This window comes from Salvelinus alpinus, chromosome 4 (genome assembly GCF_045679555.1).
Source record: "Salvelinus alpinus chromosome 4, SLU_Salpinus.1, whole genome shotgun sequence".
NCBI lineage: Eukaryota > Metazoa > Chordata > Actinopteri > Salmoniformes > Salmonidae > Salvelinus > Salvelinus alpinus.
In genome coordinates, this window is record NC_092089.1 from 41685403 (window position 1) to 41705396 (window position 19994).

The following is a 19994-nucleotide window of genomic DNA, read 5'->3' on the forward strand; positions in this document are numbered from 1 at the left end:
GTTACTAGGTGTGGGTCTGGTGTGTGTGTGCCTAACAGTAATGTGAGGTAAAGGTGTAACCAAAAAGAGCTATGAAATGAAGTAAGGAGGGAGGGAAAGCCAGGTAGCGGTGTAACTAGAGGGAGAATGTGTGAGGGAGGGAGGGAGGAAGAGTGAGCTTGTCAGTGAGGGAGGGAGAAGCAGAGTGTAAGCAAGACTGTGCCCAGACACAGACAGCACAGCACACACAGTCCAAGGAGAAAGGCATGGGTGGAGACGCTGATGGGGTAGAAGAGAAAAAAGAAGGGAAAGATTGAGAAAGGGATAAAAGAACGACATACCAGAGATTCCCTGGCTGTCAACCCTAGCTATCGGCCATTATCCTCTCCCATCTGCGTAGATACAGCACAAACCTCTGGATTATTTACCAGCCTCTCTCTGTGAGTGTGTGGGTTTGCTGAGCTCACCATGCTGCTACTGCGGTGGTGTCCTGCTGGTGTCAGTGTCAGTACTGCAGGCTGGGCAGGCTGGATCTTGCTGGGGCTGACTCTGACTCTGGAGCTGTCTCTACCAGTCACGGCACTATCAGAACCAGACCCAGGCTTCTCCCTCTGCAGACAGAGCTTCTACAGACAGACCCCCCCTCTGGGCGGGGGGGCCCTCCTGACCCCCATCTGTCACAGGCTGCCAGGGGGACAGTTGTTTGCCACGCTCTACCACCCGACCTGTGACGCAGCTGTTTACTCTGCCTTTCATCTCAGCCAAGGATGGGGAGAGAGAGGAGGAAAGGAGGAGAGGGTAAGGGAGGATTATTTTATTTCTATTATGTGGTAACAGTGGAATCATTGTCATGCATGGACTGCGTAAGCACTACCTTGTACCTTGTACCTTTAGTGTACATTCTCAACACAATCACACAAGTTACAGCGGACATGATCAAACCAACTGTATACCACTCTTTTCCTCCAGTTGTTTTACAATAATGTTTTTCCGATATGAAACTTGTTCAAGTGAAACGAAACTCTTGTCCTGTAGAGGCAGTCAACTTACTCTTGATATCAACATTCCATGCAAACCTGAACTTGTTAAAACAAGTCAGAGTGAACAGAAAGATGAATGTGAACAACAGTTTGATATTTGACTCAGATGTCTGTCAGTAGACAAGCTCCCTAACGCTCACAAGACTGGAATGGTCTGCATGGCATATTATTTCTGCCATGACACCTGAGTAAAAGACGTCCTCGTCAATCCTACTCTATTTACAAACTGCATTGATACTAAATGTACTGTAATGTACAGTAGGCTTTACCCAAATAAAGGCCTAGCATTCATTTATCATGATGTTGATACTAATTGCAATCGTGATTCAATATGTGGACTTTGACTCATGATTCCAAACCTATCTCCTAGACAGAGAAGGAGGAAGAGGATGCCAGAGGGGAGGAGAAAGAGGACGAAGGGTCCCAGAGTCCCCCCCTGGTGATGACCCCAGCCCTGCTCCGAGGGGATGTGGCGGGGGGTAAACTCCAAGCTCACTCTGACTCTCCCCTTCACCAGTGGGACTCCCTGGTCACAGAGCTGATCCAGAGCAGCGTTCTGCCCCAGTGTGGCTCCACAGGGGGCCAGCTCTACGTCCTGACAGGGGCCACAGGGCTCAGGCTGGGGCCCGGGATGGAGGAGGGTGGGAATGAGGGGTGTGAGGCTGGGGTGCAGTGGTCTGCAGTGTGCTGTGCTGGCCCAGAGGGACAGAGTGGGTTCAGTGTGGGGGTAGTGAGAGAGACAGGTGGAGGGGAGAGGGTGGTGAGTGTTAAGGAGCTGGAACACATGATTGGAGTGACAGATCTATTTTCAGAGGGTTGCGGGGAAGCAGATGGGGACACGGAGGGAGACATAGTGATACTGCTCAGTGATGCGATGGTCGGAGTCGTAGAAAAGCAGAAAGCAGTCGCAAGGCCAGACGCCATTGAGGAAACACTAGATGAGACTACTGATCGAAGCCTAGAGGCACTACCTGCTGACACAGAACCTCTCATCCCTCCCTCAGAGGACAACGAGACACTGGCCTCTGAGTCGGACACAGAGTCGTCCGGCAACCCTCTGGTGTATATCATCACCTCCTCTGTCTCCCTGCTCATGGCCCCTCTACGCCCTGTAGTCTCCACCCTCATTGGGATCCCTGGACAGGTGATTACTGATGGAATACAATACTGTGATAGTTCCATATCCTATATACACTGCTCAAAAAAATAAAGGGAACACTTAAACAACACAATGTAACTCCAAGTCAATCACACTTCTGTGAAATCAAACTGTCCACTTAGGAAGCAACACTGATTGACAATAAATTTCACATGCTGTTGTGCAAATGGAATAGACAAAAGGTGGAAAATATAGGCAATTAGCAAGACACCCCTAATAAAGGAGTGGTTCTGCAGGTGGTGACCACAGACCACTTCTCAGCTCCTATGCTTCCTGGCTGATGTTTTGGTCACTTTTGAATGCTGGCGGTGCTTTCACTCTAGTGGTAGCATGAGACGGAGTCTACAACCCACACAAGTGGCTCAGGTAGTGCAGCTCATCCAGGATGGCACATCAATGCGAGCTGTGGCAAGAAGGTTTGCTGTGTCTGTCAGCGTAGTGTCCAGAGCATGGAGGCGCTACCAGGAGACAGGCCAGTACATCAGGAGACGTGGAGGAGGCCGTAGGAGGGCAACAACCCAGCAGCAGGACCGCTACCTCCGCCTTTGTGCAAGGAGGAGCACTGCCAGAGCCCTGCAAAATGACCTCCAGCAGGCCACAAATGTGCATGTGTCTGCTCAAACGGTCAGAAACAGACTCCATGAGGGTGGTATGAGGGCCCGACGTCCACAGGTGGGGGTTGTGCTTACAGCCCAACACCGTGCAGGACGTTTGGCATTTGCCAGAGAACACCAAGATTGGCAAATTCGCCACTGGCGCCCTGTGCTCTTCACAGATGAAAGCAGGTTCACACTGAGCACATGAGCACATATGACAGACGTGACAGAGTCTGGAGACGCCGTGGAGAACGTTCTGCTGCCTGCAACATCCTCCAGCATGACCGGTTTGGCGGTGGGTCAGTCATGGTGTGGGGTGGCATTTCTTTGGGGGGCCGCACAGCCCTCCATGTGCTCGCCAGAGGTAGCCTGACTGCCATTAGGTACCGAGATGAGATCCTCAGACCCCTTGTGAGACCATATGCTGGTGTGGTTGGCCCTGGGTTCCTCCTAATGCAAGACAATGCTAGACCTCATGTGGCTGGAGTGTGTCAGCAGTTCCTGCAAGAGGAAGGCATTGATGCTATGGACTGGCCTGCCCGTTCCCCAGACCTGAATCCAATTGAGCACATCTGGGACATCATGTCTCGCTCCATCCACCAATGCCACGTTGCACCACAGACTGTCCAGGAGTTGGCGGATGCTTTAGTCCAGGTCTGGGAGGAGATCCCTCAGGAGACCATCCGCCACCTCATCAGGAGCATGCCCAGGCGTTGTAGGGAGGTCATATAGGCACGTGGAGGCCACACACACTACTGATCCTCATTTTGACTTGTTTTAAGGACATTACATCAAAGTTGGATCAGTGTGGTTTTCCACTTTAATTTTGAGTGTGACTCCAAATCCAGACCTCCATGGGTTGATAAATTTGATTTCCATTGATAATTTTTGTGTGATTTTGTTGTCAGCACATTCAACTATGTAAAGAAAAAAGTATTTAATAAGAATATTTCATTCATTCAGATCTAGGATGTGTTATTTTAGTGTTCCCTTTATTTTTTTGAGCAGTGTATATCCTTTTATATTTCTGATCACAAAAATAAGTTTCTGTTATGACAGACAATATCTTGTAACAGAACATATCTCCTCTCCTCGTCTAGGTGGCCTTTGTCCTACAGGAGGACCTGGGGGTCCTGTCTGCCCTGCCAGGCGACATCCTCTCTGTGTTCTACAACATGGCGTCTGACCTGGTGTCTGGAGTCGGCTCAGTCACAGGCCTGATACTTGGAGTGGGGGAGATGTGCTTGTCCACTCTGTACTGCATTACAGCCCCTCTCGTTGGCTCCCTGTTCACCAGCTGCCAGGACGGGGTCACAGGGGTGGGCACCCTGGCCTGGGATGGGGTGGGCATATTCGGGAGGATCTTTGACAACGCCTGGTGGGTGTCCAGGGTGGTTGGGGACCAGGCGTGGGAGCAGGGTGGGGGGTATGTGGGGTCGGTGGTGTCTGAGATGGGAGGGCAGGTGAAGGCAGTGGGTGGGGGAATGGGGAAGCTGGCGTGGAGGTGTGGGAATGGGGTGGGGAACATAGTGAGTTTGGCAGGAGGGCTGGTAGTAGGGAGTGCGGAAACGGTTGTGGAGAATGTGATGGAGGCCTTTGGGCAGGACCAGAACGGTGGATGGTTTAGGTCTACAGAGAATGTTCATCAATAACATTGCAGATTTTTTGCAAACCTTGAAAATTGTATATCTTGTTCTTAAAAAGTATGTAAATATGCACCAGATAGCAAGAGAGAATTGATGGGTACACCGCAATGCCAATGCCTCTAGCTAAGCTGTCTAACATAAACCCATAGTTAGGCACACAATGCATTTTCATATTTTTTTGCTCCCTAAAGTAGATGACTTCTACTTCTACTACTTCTTAGTTGTAAAGAAGCAGGATCCCAAAAGACTAAAGCTGAGATGAATGGTATATGTGTCAGAAAGTGAAGCAGGGTAGCCCCATGGCCATTTGATCAATTACAATATGGTATTATTTTGGGGAAACATGCTTTTACTGTGTGAGTTCATATGGTAATAGGTGTTAGAATTTATGTTACTTTATGAACTATATGCTTGCTTGATTAAAACGGATAATTGATTGATCACATCCACTCAGACTAGTGCAATTTATTTATTTGTGATTCATTCATTTGTCTATCAATATATTTTGCCTTGAAGCTGGATCATTTTAATTTGCACATTCATAACACTGCAATAATTGATCTGAGTGAAATGGTAAATTTGGAAAAGGCATTCTTACAGGCCGCCTTGATGTGGCGGAAATGAATCTGTTCAAAGGTCCTTCGAACCAAACATGTGCGCCACATTGCATCAGACGGCCGGCTACTGTAATACGCTGCTTATCCGGAACTCATGAGTTGACGTCCCTTTCTTCTTCATTCAACGGTATGGATAACTTTTTCAAGTGCCATTTAGTTTAAAATGATGTATTATATCAAAAGTTTGTGTACATAATTCATGGTGTAAGGCAGGTGAAATGTAACTCTGAAATCCATAGATGGAGCTATGGATTTTTTAAATGTAACTAGGCAAGTCAGTTCAGAACGATAGATTTTTACCTTGTCGGCTCAGGGATTCGATCCAGCAACCTTTCGGTTACTGTCCCAACGCTCTAACCAGCAGGCTACCAGCCGCCACCGATGCAAGGACTGACCGTTCATGATATCAACCTGATAGTTTAAACTATTTTTTGAGACTATACAGTGGTTGTTTACACTTAGCTAACGTTATTTTGTTTACAAACATTGGAGTAAAACAAGTTTATATTTTGGGTTATGATGGTGTACGACCATTGAACGAAGCTTATAAGGCATTTAGCTATGTTATATTTTTTCAAGAATGAATGGGTATATATAATTGATTTACAATGGATATAGCAACTACATATTGTCACTTTTTTAAGTTACAGCTTGCCAAAGCTGATGATTAGCTAGCCGACTAAACTCACCATGGAGTGGAGTTTAGTCCGCTAATGGTTAGCATGTCTTTTCAGTTTGTCAGGTTAGTTGCACTAGTAAATAGCGCATGAATCGTTGCATAGCTATCTGTGCACGTCTCTGTTTGTGGAGGTGTCTCTGTTTACTTCCCAGATTTGTAGCTAACTTTAGCGTTTGTTACTTAAGAGATGTCACCTTAGTGTAGCATAACTTAAGTTAGCATAAACAAACATGCCCAAAACAGTAACGGTACTGCCTACTGTTATGTAGCTAACCTGCTAGCAAGCTAGTTTTAGCTGAGATTGGATGACTTGTGAAGTGGTTTGCATCCAAATACATATCTGTACTATTTAATGACACCATGGAAGCGTTATATGACACGCCAATCTCAGTCATTCTCCCCCCTCTCCTAGGGATGGCTTCGCTCTACGTCTCCCCCCACCCTGACGACTTCAGGAGCCTCATGGCCCTGGTTGCTGCAGAGTTCTGCCCCTCTCGGCCCTGCACACTCATAGAGGACCCTCCTGCCTCCCTGGCCCTGTGCTCTCGCCCCAGCCTGGTGCTGGGCTCTGGGGGAGGTGAGGTGCTCTCTGGGGCCAGTGCTGTTGCATGGTACCTAGCCTCTCAGGGGAAGAGGATAGGGTCGAATGCTAAACAGGAGAGCCAGGTGTGGCAGTGGCTCAGCTTTGCAGACAATGAGCTGACTCCTGTGTCCTGTGCTGTGGTGTTCCCACTGCTGGGGGTGATGGGAGTGGATAAGAAGGTGAGGGAGAGGGTCTCACTACTGGCAGCAACCCATGCAGTCACAAACACAAATAGGAGTATAATGGTGTATATTAGCTTAATTTCAAATGAATTGGACTATGGGAGTGATTGAACAATGACAGAGCAAGGGGAGGGAACACTAATCTGGAATATAACATAGCCCAAGACAAATTCCTGTGTTAACAATGTTGATTACCAATCGTTTTTTCTGATTCTGATGAGTCCATGCAGCTTCAGCAGAGTTCTCATGCTGAGATGATGCGCGTGCTAAACGTTCTAGATAAGAACCTGGAGCCTAGAACATTCCTGGTGGGAGACAGCCTCACTCTGGCCGACATCGCTGTGGCAACCGCAGCACTCCTGCCCTTCAAATACGTGAGCCAAGTCTTTATGTTAACATTTATCTTTTTATCTTATTTGTGTATACTCTTCCTTATTCTTTAAAGTTAGGAAGAAGTGAAAGTATTTGTCTTCTGTTAACAGACTGTCTGGTAAGTGAGTGCTGGGGTGTATTCATTAGGGAGGGGCGGCAGGTAGCCTAGTGGTTAGAGCGTTGTGCCAGTAACTGAAAGGTTGCTGGATCAAATCCCTGAGCTGACATGGTAAACATCTGTCGTTCTGTCCCTGAACAGGACAGGGCACTGTTCCCCGGTAGGCCATCATTGTAAATAAGAATTTGTTCTTAACTTACTTGCCTAGTTAAATAAACAAATTGCAACAGAACCTGTTAAAGAACTAAATGGAGCACGCAGAACAAAACGGGGGGCCTACCTGCATTTGTCCTATAAAAACTATTGTTTTCGTTGATAAAACGTTTTCCATTTGGAGTAAACCGTTTTCTTTGCAAAACATTTAGCAACAGAATCGGCATAATGAATACAACCCAGTTGTACTGTAAAGCTGATGTCACACGAAGCAATCCGTATGCAATTTCTGTTGCAGATTGCAAGTGACATCTCAAGCAACTTTGCTGATACACAAAGCAACTCGACTGAAATTGCATGCAACATCCAATGTAAGATCTTCCTGTTTCACATTGTTTGAACTCCAATAACAATCTTATTATTATGTCATACTAGGCCTTGGAGCCATCCAACAGGAAAGCCCTGACGAACGTGACCAGGTGGTTTCTGACCTGTGTCAACCAGCCTCAGTTTGTCAAGGTCCTGGGACAGATCTCTCTGTGTGAGAAGATGGTGCCCGTCACACCCAAACCCAGCGCTGCTCCTGTTCCTGCTGCTAACGCTAATCCAACTGCTGATGCCAATGGTAAGAGGCCATGTCTTTGACTGTGAGTAACTCGTCTGGTAGTATGTGTTAAAGATGCACTATGCAGAAATTGCTCCCCCATTTCCTGGTTGCTAAAATTTTAATAGTGCGCCTAATTTCAGTTTATACAACATAACAAGCAAATATAGTGTAGAGAATCACTGTACCATCTAAACCACTGTGAAATATATATTTTCCATGGCCAAAAATATTGTATTTTCAGCTGTTTGAATCTGGTGTATAAAAGAGCAAAAACTAAACTTGATAACGGGAAGCATAGAAATATTGAAAGTAGAACAGATCTGCTGCTTCTTAGACATGATTTCAATGAGAATAGGAGATCTACCGGTATAACACACATTTCTATGTAAATTTGGTTGGGTCGCCCAAAAAGTTACGTTGCAGCTTTAAGAATTTGCAAACAATATGGAATCAATAAAATGACAAGTACCTTCAATTTGATTGTATACATACAATACATGCATACAATAAAACAATTATAATAATTGTGAGTTGACTCGTATATCTGCAAAGTTGCTTGAGATGATGACATTTGCAAATGCAACAGAAATTCTGCTCAAGTTTCTTTGTGTGAGATTAGCTTTAGATTGAAGAATAACTTTATTATCCTGAAGACCAACGGTGTCTTATTGTCAAGCTGAATGGCAAATCCGTTTGTTTTCACTACATTTGGCATCTTATCAGTTAGTTACATCGGAGGAATATTTTCTGGATACATAGCATCATGAGTTGACTCCTTTGTGTGTGTGTGTGTCAGCTTGAGTTTGTTTGAGTGTGTATGTTATTCTCAGAAGTGTGTTCTCTCTCTCAGGCAAACCAAAGACAGAAGCTCAGCTGAAGAAGGAGGCTAAAAACAGAGAGAAGCTGGAGAAGTTCCAAAAGAAGAAGGAGATGGAGGAGAAGAAAAAGCAAGAAAAGAAACTGGCACCCCCGACAGAGGTATGAAGATGGACAGGTGGCTGGTTTCATTTCTCATTTTCCCTGTTGCAAAGACCATTGCTGTGTGGATCAACTGGGACCCAACAAGATGATGATCCTTAAAGTATACTCCCTTACTCCCAGTTTTTACAGCCTAGATAAGGTCATTCAGTAGGTGTCTTGCCAATAGGTCTCATCAGTCTCATTCTGGTCTCTCTCCAGAAAAAGGCCAAACCAGAGAAGAAGGACCTGGGAGTGATCTCATACGACGTCCCCACCCCTCCTGGAGAGAAAAAAGGTGCTTATTAACCATAGAATTAGGAATTTGAATAATTGAATAGGATCTCTGTTATTAACCATGTATAATCCACCACTCTCTCTATTATACTCGTGTGTGTGTGTGTGTGTGTGGTGCGTATTAAACTCCTATCTCTCCCTGTGTCAGACGTCCTGAGCCCCCTGCCAGACTCGTACAGTCCTCAGTACGTGGAGGCAGCCTGGTACTCCTGGTGGGAGAAGCAGGGATACTTCAAGCCTGAGTACGGGGTGAGACTGTCACTCTCTTTATGTATTTCATAGTTTATGAAATGTGACATTTAACCAGCCCATGGTTGAGGTCATAATCAAGCTATTATGGTGTTCTTATATTCTTCAGCGGAAGAGTATCAGTGAGCCGAATCCCCGTGGAGTGTTCATGATGTGTATCCCTCCGCCCAATGTGACGGGATCTCTTCACTTAGGCCATGCCCTAACCAACGCCATCCAGGACTGTCTGACCAGATGGTAATGGGATTCTCTATCTGATTACACCAATCTGCTCTCTCCCTTTCTAGCGGTTTATTTTACATCCTTTCACCAATCTCACTCTCTATTATCTTTCTTCTTTCTACCAACCTCTCACACTTTCTCTCTCATTCTCTCTCTAGCCATCTCTGTCTCGCTGTCTTGCTTTCTATGTTGCTGTTATGACTCTACGTGTCCCACTTTTCTCTTCACCTGTCTCAACATTCATGTCTTGTCCCATTCTCAACATTCTGTAGTGCTGTAATCTAGTTCTGTCCTTATCGCAGTATGATGGTGCATTTCCTGTTTCCTCCCTCTCCCCAGGCACCGTATGCGTGGCGAGACGACCCTGTGGAACCCAGGCTGTGACCACGCGGGTATCGCCACCCAGGTGGTGGTGGAGAAAAAACTGATGAGGGAGAGGGGCATGAGCCGTCACGACCTGGGGAGAGACCAGTTCATCCAGGAGGTCTGGAAGTGGAAGAACGAGTGAGTAGAGGGAGAGGAAGGAGAGAGGGTTTCAAAAGAAAGAACAACAATAGAAGAGAACGTAAGAGCTAGAGTTCCTCTCTTTCTTCCTCCCTCACCCTCTTTCTTCCTCCCTGCGCTGTGTTGTAGGAAGGGAGACCGTATTTACCACCAGCTGAAGAAGCTGGGTTCCTCTCTGGACTGGGACAGAGCCTGCTTCACCATGGACCCTGTGAGTTTACTATAATTTCCATTACATTACACTTTACATAACCTGTCACCTTTTACTGATTATTCATGGACAACTCATGAGAGCTTTATTAGTCTAATACATAAAGTACTATGTCTAGACTGAGCCTTTACTAACGTTGTAATGTTCCCAACACTAAACTATTGTGACTCCCTCTCTAGAAACTGTCCTATGCAGTCCAGGAGGCGTTCATTCGTCTGCATGAGGACGGCGTGATCTACAGGAGCAAGAGGCTGGTCAACTGGTCCTGCACCCTCAACTCTGCCATCTCGGATATTGAGGTATTATTCTGTTGTGAAATGTTTTAAACCGTTTTTGAAATGTCCATTCTGTTGCATACCATAATGAACACTCCCATGATGCTGTATTGTCCAGGTGGATAAGAAGGAGCTGACTGGCAGGACTCTGCTGCCCGTGCCTGGATACAAGGACAAGGTGGAGTTTGGAGTACTGGTCTCCTTCTCCTACAAGATAGAGGGATCAGGTAAGACATGGAGAGAAAGGGGAGAGTCATTTTGGGCTGGGGAGGTACAGGGACACGGCTTTATCTTGAGTGTTTCTGTCAATTATGTTAATTGATCTCTCCCTTCCATTTTTTTCTCCCTCCCTCTATTTCTGTCTTCTCTTATTAAATGTCTCCCTCTCTCACTGTTAGATGAGGAGGTGATTGTGGCGACCACTCGTATAGAGACCATGCTGGGAGATTCTGCTGTGGCCGTTCACCCTGCCGACCCCAGATACCAGGTCTCTACAACCCACACACACACACCCTGCCAACCTTCCAATACAGACATTCTTTGGGAAAATCCATGAAAGGTTATACAGTGGGGAGAACAAGTATTTGATACACTGCCGATTTTGCAGGTTTTCCTACTTACAAAGCATGTAGAGGTCTGTAATTTTTATCATAGGTACACTTCAACTGTGAGAGACGGAATCTAAAACAAAAATCCAGAAAATCACATTGTATGATTTTTAAGTAATTAATTTGCATTTTATTGCATGACATAAGTATTTGATCACCTACCAACCAGTAAGAATTCCGGCTCTCACAGACCTGTTAGTTTTTCTTTAAGAAGCCCTTTAAGAAGCCCTCCTGTTCTCCACTCATTACCTGTATTAACTGCACCTGTTTGAACTCGTTACCTGTATAAAAGACACCTGTCCACACGCTCAATCAAACAGACTCCAACCTCTCCACAATGGCCAAGACCAGAGAGCTGTGTAAGGACATCAGGGATAAAATTGTAGACCTGCACAAGGCTGGGATGGGCTACAGGACAATAGGCAAGCAGCTTGGTGAGAAGGCAACAACTGTTGGCGCAATTATTAGAAAATGGAAGAAGTTCAGATGACGGTCAATCACCCTCGGTCTGGGGCTCCATGCAAGATATCACCTCGTGGGGCATCAATGATCATGAGGAAGGTGAGGGATCAGCCCAGAACTACACGGCAGGACCTGGTCAATGACCTGAAGAGAGCTGGGACCACAGTCTCAAAGAAAACCATTAGTAACACACTACGCCGTCATGGATTAAAATCCTGCAGCGCACGCAAGGTCCCCCTGCTCAAGCCAGCGCATGTCCAGGCCCGTCTGAAGTTTGCCAATGACCATCTGGATGATCCAGAGGAGGAATGGGAGAAGGTCATGTGGTCTGATGAGACAAAAATATAACTTTTTGGTCTAAACTCCACTCGCTGTGTTTGGAGGAAGAAGAAGGATGAGTACAACCCCAAGAACCCATCCCAAACGTGAAGCATGGAGGTGGAAACATCATTCTTTGGGGCTGCTTTTCTGCAAAGGGGACAGGACGACTGCACCGTATTGAGGGGAGGATGGATGGGGCCATGTATCGCGAGATCTTGGCCAACAACCTCCTTCCCTCAGTAAGAGCATTGAAGATGGGTCGTGGCTGGGTCTTCCAGCATGACAACGACCCGAAACACACAGCCAGGGCAACTAAGGAGTGGCTCCGTAAGAAGTATCTCAAGGTCCTGGAGTGGCCTAGCCAGTCTCCAGACCTGAACCCAATAGAAAATCTTTGGAGGGAGCTGAAAGTCCGTATTGCCCAGCGACAGCCCCGAAACCTGAAGGATCTGGAGAAGGTCTGTATGGAGGAGTGGGCCAAAATCCCTGCTGCAGTGTGTGCAAACCTGGTCAAGAACTACAGGAAACGTATGATCTCTGTAATTGCAAACAAAGGTTTCTGTACCAAATATTAAGTTCTGCTTTTCTGATGTATCAAATACTTATGTCATGCAATAAAATGCAAATTAATTACTTAAAAATCATACAATGTGATTTTCTGGATTTTTGTTTTAGATTCCGTCTCTCACAGTTGAAGTGTACCTATGATAAAAATTACAGACCTCTACATGCTTTGTAAGTAGGAAAACCTGCAAAATCGGCAGTGTATCAAATACTTGTTCTCCCCACTGTACTTTCTTGACATTTAAATGTTGTTTTGATGAATGTTTGTGGCATTCTAATTGAGAACTAACAGGCTTTGGTTTATCTGTGTCTCTCAGCACCTTAAAGGGAAGAGGGTGCTTCATCCCTTCTGTGACAGGAAGATGCCCATCGTGTTTGATGAGTTTGTGGACGTCAACTTTGGAACGGGTACTAACCATGCTGTGTGGCCATGTGGCTGTCCTGTAGTAATCTGGTGGTCTAAGGAATAGTGGGATGCTGTTAGTTTGTATTGTTCAGCTGTACGGAACCTTGTCTCTCTCTCCACCAGGTGCTGTGAAGATAACCCCAGCCCATGACCATAATGATTATGAGGTTGGAAACAGACACAACCTGGCCTTCATCAACATCCTGGATGAGAACGGCCTGCTCATCAACGTGCCGGCTCCATTCCTGGTACAGTACACTCGCACTACTTCTTCACCTGGTACAGTACACTCGCACTACTTCTTCACCTGGTACGGTACACTCGCACGACTTCTTCACCTGGTACGGTACACTCCCACTACTTCTTCACCTGGTACGGTACACTCGCACTACTTTTTCACCTGGTACGGTACACTCCCACTACTTTTTCACCTGGTACGGTACACTCCCACTACTTTTTCACCTGGTACGGTACACTCCCACTACTTTTTCACCTGGTACGGTACACTCCCACTACTTTTTCACCTGGTACGGTACACTCGCACGACTTCTTCACCTGGTACGGTACACTCGCACGACTTCTTCACCTGGTACGGTACACTCGCACGACTTCTTCACCTGGTACGGTACGCTCGCTGTCTTCATGCTGTCTAGTAGTTGTGATGTGTTGTCACTCTTCTTCTTCCTTTTCCTCCTTGTTGTTCTGTGTGGTATCTGTTTGGGAACTTCCTCTGTTTTTCTCTGCCTACCTCCCCTCTCTCGTCTCTCTTTCTCAGGGTATGAAACGTTTCGAAGCGAGGAAGGCTGTGCTGCAGGCTCTGAAGGACAGAGGCCATTTCAAGGAGACCAAAGACAACCCCATGGTGGTGCCTGTCTGCAGGTGCGTTACAATCAGTCCACATTACGAGCACAGAAGGACATATTTTTTTCAGTTTCGCGTCCATCAGTGGGCGAAATGTGGTCACGTCTGTGTGAACATGTTAGTGAGAACATTCTGGATTGGATGTGTGAGTGTGTTAGTATTGAATGTGAGTGTGTTTCTCCTCCCCAGTCGTTCTAAGGACATAGTGGAGCCCATGCTGAAGCCTCAGTGGTATGTGGACTGTGCTGACATGGGCAAGCAGGCAGCTGACTCGGTCCGGGAGGGAAGACTCAAAATCATCCCAGACCACCACCATAAGACCTGGTTCAACTGGTTGGACAACATCAGGTAGGTCACCTCCATCTCCGTTCTGTTTTCCTCTTCCCTCTATACCTCTCTTTTGTCATCAGTCATTCTGTCAGTCATTCTCATTCCTCGCTGTCCTTCCCATTCTACTCTTTAATGTGCTCCATCTCTCTACGTATTAGAAGGTGACACGCCACACTCTCCATTATAGAAATCAAGTGTATTACAGATCCTGGTTAGATCTCTAGTTAAAAACAGTGAGCACCTCTACTCCAGCACCAAACCCCTTTTCTTCTTTAGTGTTTCATCTGTCACCAGTTGTGCTCAGGTTTCCTCACTCTCTCTTTCCTCACATATTCACTTGAACTCATCCCTCTCATTCTCCCTTCCTCCCAGGGACTGGTGTATCTCTCGTCAGCTGTGGTGGGGTCACAGGATCCCAGCCTACTTTGTCACCGTGACCGACCCTTCAGTCACACCAGGAGAGGTGATATCCGTTTCTCTCTTTCTCTCTTATTTTCTCTGTGTCATTTAAGTCACACCTGTCCAAACAACCCATGTCCCATCTCTCTGGCTCCCTTCTTCCTCCCTCCCGTCCTCCAGGACATGGATGGTCATTACTGGGTGAGTGGGAGGACAGAGGAGGAGGCCAGAGATAAAGCTGCCAAGCGCTTCAACGTCTCCAATGACAAGATCACCCTCAGACAGGGTAAGATCTTCTCTCAAATGATGATCATTTACAGTGGAATGGAGTATTCTGCCCATTGCCCAGTGATATTTTTGTTTGTTCACTTCCTGTGTTACAGATGAGGATGTCCTGGATACATGGTTCTCCTCTGGTATTTTCCCCTTCTCCATCTTCGGCTGGCCCAATGAGGTGAGGCTGTGGGGGTTGGTGGGGGTGTGTGCGTGTCTGTCTGTCTGAGGCTGCGTGTGTGGTCTGTGGTAAGTGTGAGTGTATTAAAGTTGTTAACATATGCTTTCCATAGTTCCTGTATTGATGATATTGAATGTGTGGGTAAGGTGTGTCTAGAGCTGAGTGTGTGATACCCTCTGTGTGTAATACAGGTTTTCCTCTCTCTGTTCAGACCCAGGACCTGAGTGTGTAATACAGGTTTTCCTCTCTCTGTTCAGACCCAGGACCTGAGTGTGTTCTATCCAGGCAGCCTGCTGGAGACAGGTCATGACATCCTGTTCTTCTGGGTGGCCCGCATGGTGATGATGGGCCTCAAACTCACTGGCAAGCTGCCCTTCAAAGAGGTGTGGCTCATTTGGAAGTAATCACCTGCTGCCTCTGACCGGTGTAGCATGTCATTAATTATAGTGGGGACAGCCTGTATAGTAATGGTAATGGCTGTGTTTGATACTAGGTGTACCTCCATGCGGTGGTGAGAGACGCCCACGGGAGGAAGATGAGCAAATCTCTGGGGAACGTCATCGACCCTCTGGATGTCATCACAGGCATCTCTCTGGAGGTAACACACCATGTTCCCATGGGGGGTGTTGTACTGTCTGCTTTATTAAGCAGCTATTCCAGGCTTTATTGAGGCCATTTATCTGTCTCCTAGTGTTGCTCCCTCAAACTGAGCTGAGTAGGGTTTGGATGTATCCACATTTTCTTACCGTCATACCGTTTCTGTACCATACAAGGGTATACAGTATTACCGGAAATGCACACAAGGGGCACAAAACAATTTAGGCAACATGGATCTTGATCCAGGAACGGATTGAATGTAACCAAGAAGCGTGATCTAGCCACTTAGTTAGCAAACCAAATGCATAGCTGGAGCCCTGAGCTGGATATAATTTATTTGACACATCTTAGGTTTCTTATATACTCAACTTATAGTTAAAAGCAGTGACGAAGCACACACCCCCCAGCTGAAATACCCCGGTATACAGTATAAACGGTATATCGCTCAAGTCTAGAGCTGAGTCAGCCCTCTAGAGCAGTGGCCACCCACATTTTCAGAGTCAAGGTCACTTTCGGAGTCAAAAAGCAAGCCGATATCTACCGCTATTATTTAATCATTTCTTTCAACATTTTTTAAAACATTTTACCTAAAAACAATTCTGTAGGAATGAGGTTTGTGCAGTAGGCCTAAAACATTATCACAGCATATTGGCTATATGCCTGGCTTGCCAGTTCTTCTCAGACCATATTATACAAAAACTCACGCTTTGATAACAAAATAGATCAGTTTGTGCAGTACTTGCGAGGCACAACTGAGCATAAATTGAGATCATTTGCAAATAATTCACTTTTTTTTTTTTTTTACTGGACTGGTACCTGCATCAATCTGATGGTCATGGTGCTTTCAAGACAACCGAAGAAGAGAAAAGAAGAGGTCAAATCATGATGTCAGTGATCTAGAAACGATTTTCCCCAGTCGGATCTCGTTTTCTTCCGAGTTCCCTGTTGTTTTGAACACTACATTAGTCTCAGAGGAGGGAGAGAGCAGCAGAGGGTCCGCCTCTCACGTCCCTGCTCTATTCCTCCATATTAAAATAGACATGATGAGCTGCTAATAATAATACAAATGCAGGGCTATCGAGACACTTGGCTACTAATTCATTACAGCGCGAGTGGAAGTAGGGAGAAGCGCGTTTTTATGTTTTGTAATAGTGTTGAATAAAAACAGCGTTGACAGTACTGAATAAAAAGACATGAACTCACTCATAAAAACAGCAGCCCTTTGCTGTATTGTGACAGTCTCTCTGTGGTTATGGTTTTAAAAGTGATAAAATCTCATGTAGTTTAGGATCAAACTTTGCTGTAGCTGGGGTCGTGGAAGCTGTAGGCATGGTGATTTGAGCTATCCGAATGGACAGCGCAGTAGGCACGCTCCCGGTCTGCCGGGTAGGCGGAGTGTGTCTTTTCAGACAAATGAAATGGTTCAAAATGGGAATACTTTGCCTACCCGGTGCGCAGTGCTTCTAAATCAAGTGCACCTACCGCCAACAGCGCAACACAATTTTTTTTTTAAAGGAGCGCAAGCCTTTATCTTTTCTACAGAAATGTTTGGTGCTCGACCGGTTGGTGACCACTGCTATACAGGGCTCTGGCAGTACATACTCTTACTATATCAGGTGGATTGAGGAACCAACAGTGTCTCTTGCTGCTTTGAATCAAGTGTCATGCATTTATGTTGTCATGCAGCACTGCAAGTGTGGTTAAGGGCCTAGAACGAAGCACCAGGACATAGATAGATGTCTCTGCTGACTCTGTGTGTGTGTGTGCAGGGTCTATATGCCCAGCTGCAGGACAGTAATCTGGACCCAGTAGAGGTTGAGAAGGCCAAGCAGGGACAGAAGTCGGACTACCCCACTGGTATCCCAGAGTGTGGCACAGATGCCCTCCGCTTCGCCCTGTGTGCCTACACCAGCCAAGGTACATCACTCACTACTGCCATCTGGTGATGTGGCTGTGTCATGTTATGGCATGTACACACCAACACAACCCTTTCTTTTTCCTCTCTCCCCCTAACTCTCTCAGGCAGGGACATTAACATGGATGTGAATCGTATCCTTGGTTACCGTCACTTCTGTAACAAGCTGTGGAATGCTGTGAAGTTTGCCATGAGGACGCTGGGAGACAACTTTGTTCCTTCAGAGAAAGCCCAGGTGACATCTCTACCTAGGCCTATTCATTGTGTGTGTGTGTGTACTGCAGTGTCATGCCCATGTAAATTAAGGAAAATAAAGTTGCTTTGAGAAAATGCTCTTAATTTGTTACGAGTGAAAACAGGTCTTTGTATGATATGGTATTTAGGTTTATATCTCTGTAAAATGTCCAATTCTCCTCCTGTTAGCTGTGTGGGGAGGAGAGTGTGTCAGACCGGTGGATTCTATCCCGTCTGTGTACTGCTGTGGGTCTGTGTAATGCAGGGTTCCAGGCCTACGACTTCCCAGCTATCACCACAGCCATCTACAACTTCTGGCTCTACGAGCTCTGTGACATCTATCTGGTGAGAGTCTGTTTGCCTTGTCTCTGTCTGCCTGTGAGTGGTGTGTGTGTGGGATTAATATATTACCACTCCTTAACTTTCTGCTCCCGAACTCCATCCTCGTCCCTTCTCTACCTCCCTCCCCCACCCCTCTAGGAGAGTGTGAAGCCAGTGTTCTCCAGGGCGGAAGAAGACAGTGGGTCTCAGAGCCAGGCTGTAGTCTGCAGACAGACTCTGTTCACCTGCCTGGAGACCGGCCTGCGCCTCCTAGCTCCCATCATGCCCTTCGTGGGCGAGGAGCTCTACCAGAGGTTGCCACGGCGACGACCCCAGGATGGCCACCCTAGTATCCATGTCATGCCCTACCCTGAGACTGAAGAGGTGAGGGAGAGAACTTTATATTGATACACTGAGTACACTGTATAATAAACCACAGGGCATGTGTTTTGTTGACTGTGGTTTGAGGTGGTTGTCTGACCGTCGTCTCTGTGGTCTCTAGTTCTGCTGGCACAGTGAGGATGTGGACCGTCAGATGGAGTTTGTGATGACCGTGGTCCGGACCATCCGTTCACTCAGGGCCGACTACAACCTGACCAAGACACGTGCCGATTGTGAGTTCATACATGACCACAAGCACTGTACTATATTTACTAATTAGTTATAGCAAGGGTGTATGATTTAGTCAAAATTGGCATGATCATCTACTTTGGTGACACTTCTCATAGCGTTGTTTTACTATACCCCCTCCGTCCCCAGGCTACCTCCAGTGTATAGACAGTGAGACGATGTCTCTGGTGGAGCAGTACAGTCTGCAGATCCAGACCCTGTCTCTTTCCCAGACCATCCAGCCCGTCCCAGCCACCGGGGCCGTCCCAGAGGGCTGTGCTGTGGCCATTGCCTCCGACAGGTGCACCGTCCACCTCATGCTCAAAGTAAGAGGGCAATTTTACGGGCTTCAACCGCACATTATTCTGTGTTGTGATTGGCTAACAGTGTATACTACAGTCATCTGTTTATTCCCTAGTGAAATTGTTACACTTTTCTGTTTTTACAACTACGTTTCCTTTTCTCCTCGTTAATCTCTCTCCCAGGGTCTGATAGACTTGGAGAAGGAGGTGGCCAAGCTGACTGTGAAGAAGGGAGAGTTGGAGAAACAGATGGATAAACTGAGAGAAAAGATGGATAAGAGTGACTACAAAGAGAAGGTGCCTGTTAAAGTACAGGAGCTGGACACTGAGAAGGTAAGGAATGGGGCGGGATGTGGTGGAATGTTATTACTCAGGTTTTAGTTTTGGAACATTCCCACAGTAAAGACGCTCTGCTTGTGAAGTGACCTGTGACCCTGCTCTCTAACCCTGTTCCAGCTGCGTCAGAGCCAGACGGAGCTGGAGAAAGCAATGGAAGCCATAGACCACTTCAAGAGAATGGTGTAACCACTCCTCTCTCCGTCCCCTTTTACAATATGGTTCTTATCATAGTGAGCTCCAAAAGTGTTGTCACCGTGACTTGTTTTGGCTCTGTACTCCAGCACATTTGATTTGAAATGATACAATAACTGAGGTTAAGGTGCAGACTTTTAGATTTCATTTTAGGGTATTTTCATGCATATTGGGTGAACATTTCTACATGAATGTGGATGCAATTACGAATAATCCTGAATGAGAAATTTACAGATGCACAAATACCCAAGACATGGAGTTTTGTGCCTGTAACTTTCACGATTATCCGCAATCATGGTAATATAGAAATGTTTAGAAACATTCTATTCTTATTTACAATAAGTGACTCCAAAATGAGGCTGTTCATTTCTAATTGGGCACAAACTTTTCTGAAACCAGCAAATCCTGGAAAGACTACTTAGTCATTTGTAAACATTTCACCCGATCTGAAGTTAAAGCTGACAGTATGCCCTTTAACCCAAAGTGCTGGAGTACAGAGCCAAAACAATTTCACTGTCCCAATACATTGAGCTCACTGTATTTCTCATGTCAGTACTATGCCACTTTCCATAAAGGATTCTCTGCAGGAAAGTGAGTGAATAAAGACCTTATATTAGACAGTCTGGGATCTCTG

The 19994-nt window shown here is 46.3% G+C and overlaps 2 protein-coding genes across 2 annotated transcripts; both read left to right on the top strand.

Annotated features, from left to right (window-relative positions):
- The first annotated feature begins 166 nt into the window (after positions 1-166).
- On the top strand, positions 167-4869 carry LOC139573554 (endonuclease domain-containing 1 protein-like). Its single transcript, XM_071397145.1, has 3 exons — positions 167-777; positions 1390-2163; positions 3875-4869. The coding sequence occupies exons 1-3, from the start codon at positions 448-450 to the stop codon at positions 4424-4426; spliced, it is 1656 nt and encodes a 551-aa protein (XP_071253246.1). The 5' UTR covers positions 167-447; the 3' UTR covers positions 4427-4869.
- Positions 4870-5037: 168 nt separating this feature from the next.
- On the top strand, positions 5038-19983 carry LOC139573559 (valine--tRNA ligase-like). Its single transcript, XM_071397160.1, has 30 exons — positions 5038-5164; positions 6129-6478; positions 6712-6855; positions 7560-7749; positions 8582-8709; positions 8911-8986; positions 9134-9234; positions 9344-9471; positions 9796-9960; positions 10090-10171; positions 10351-10470; positions 10565-10673; positions 10845-10933; positions 12719-12809; positions 12931-13055; positions 13583-13686; positions 13858-14016; positions 14371-14461; positions 14578-14683; positions 14781-14851; positions 15109-15234; positions 15345-15449; positions 17218-17365; positions 17471-17598; positions 17787-17942; positions 18078-18302; positions 18421-18532; positions 18678-18853; positions 19013-19162; positions 19286-19983. The coding sequence occupies exons 1-30, from the start codon at positions 5041-5043 to the stop codon at positions 19352-19354; spliced, it is 3948 nt and encodes a 1315-aa protein (XP_071253261.1). The 5' UTR covers positions 5038-5040; the 3' UTR covers positions 19355-19983.
- Positions 19984-19994: the final 11 nt, after the last annotated feature.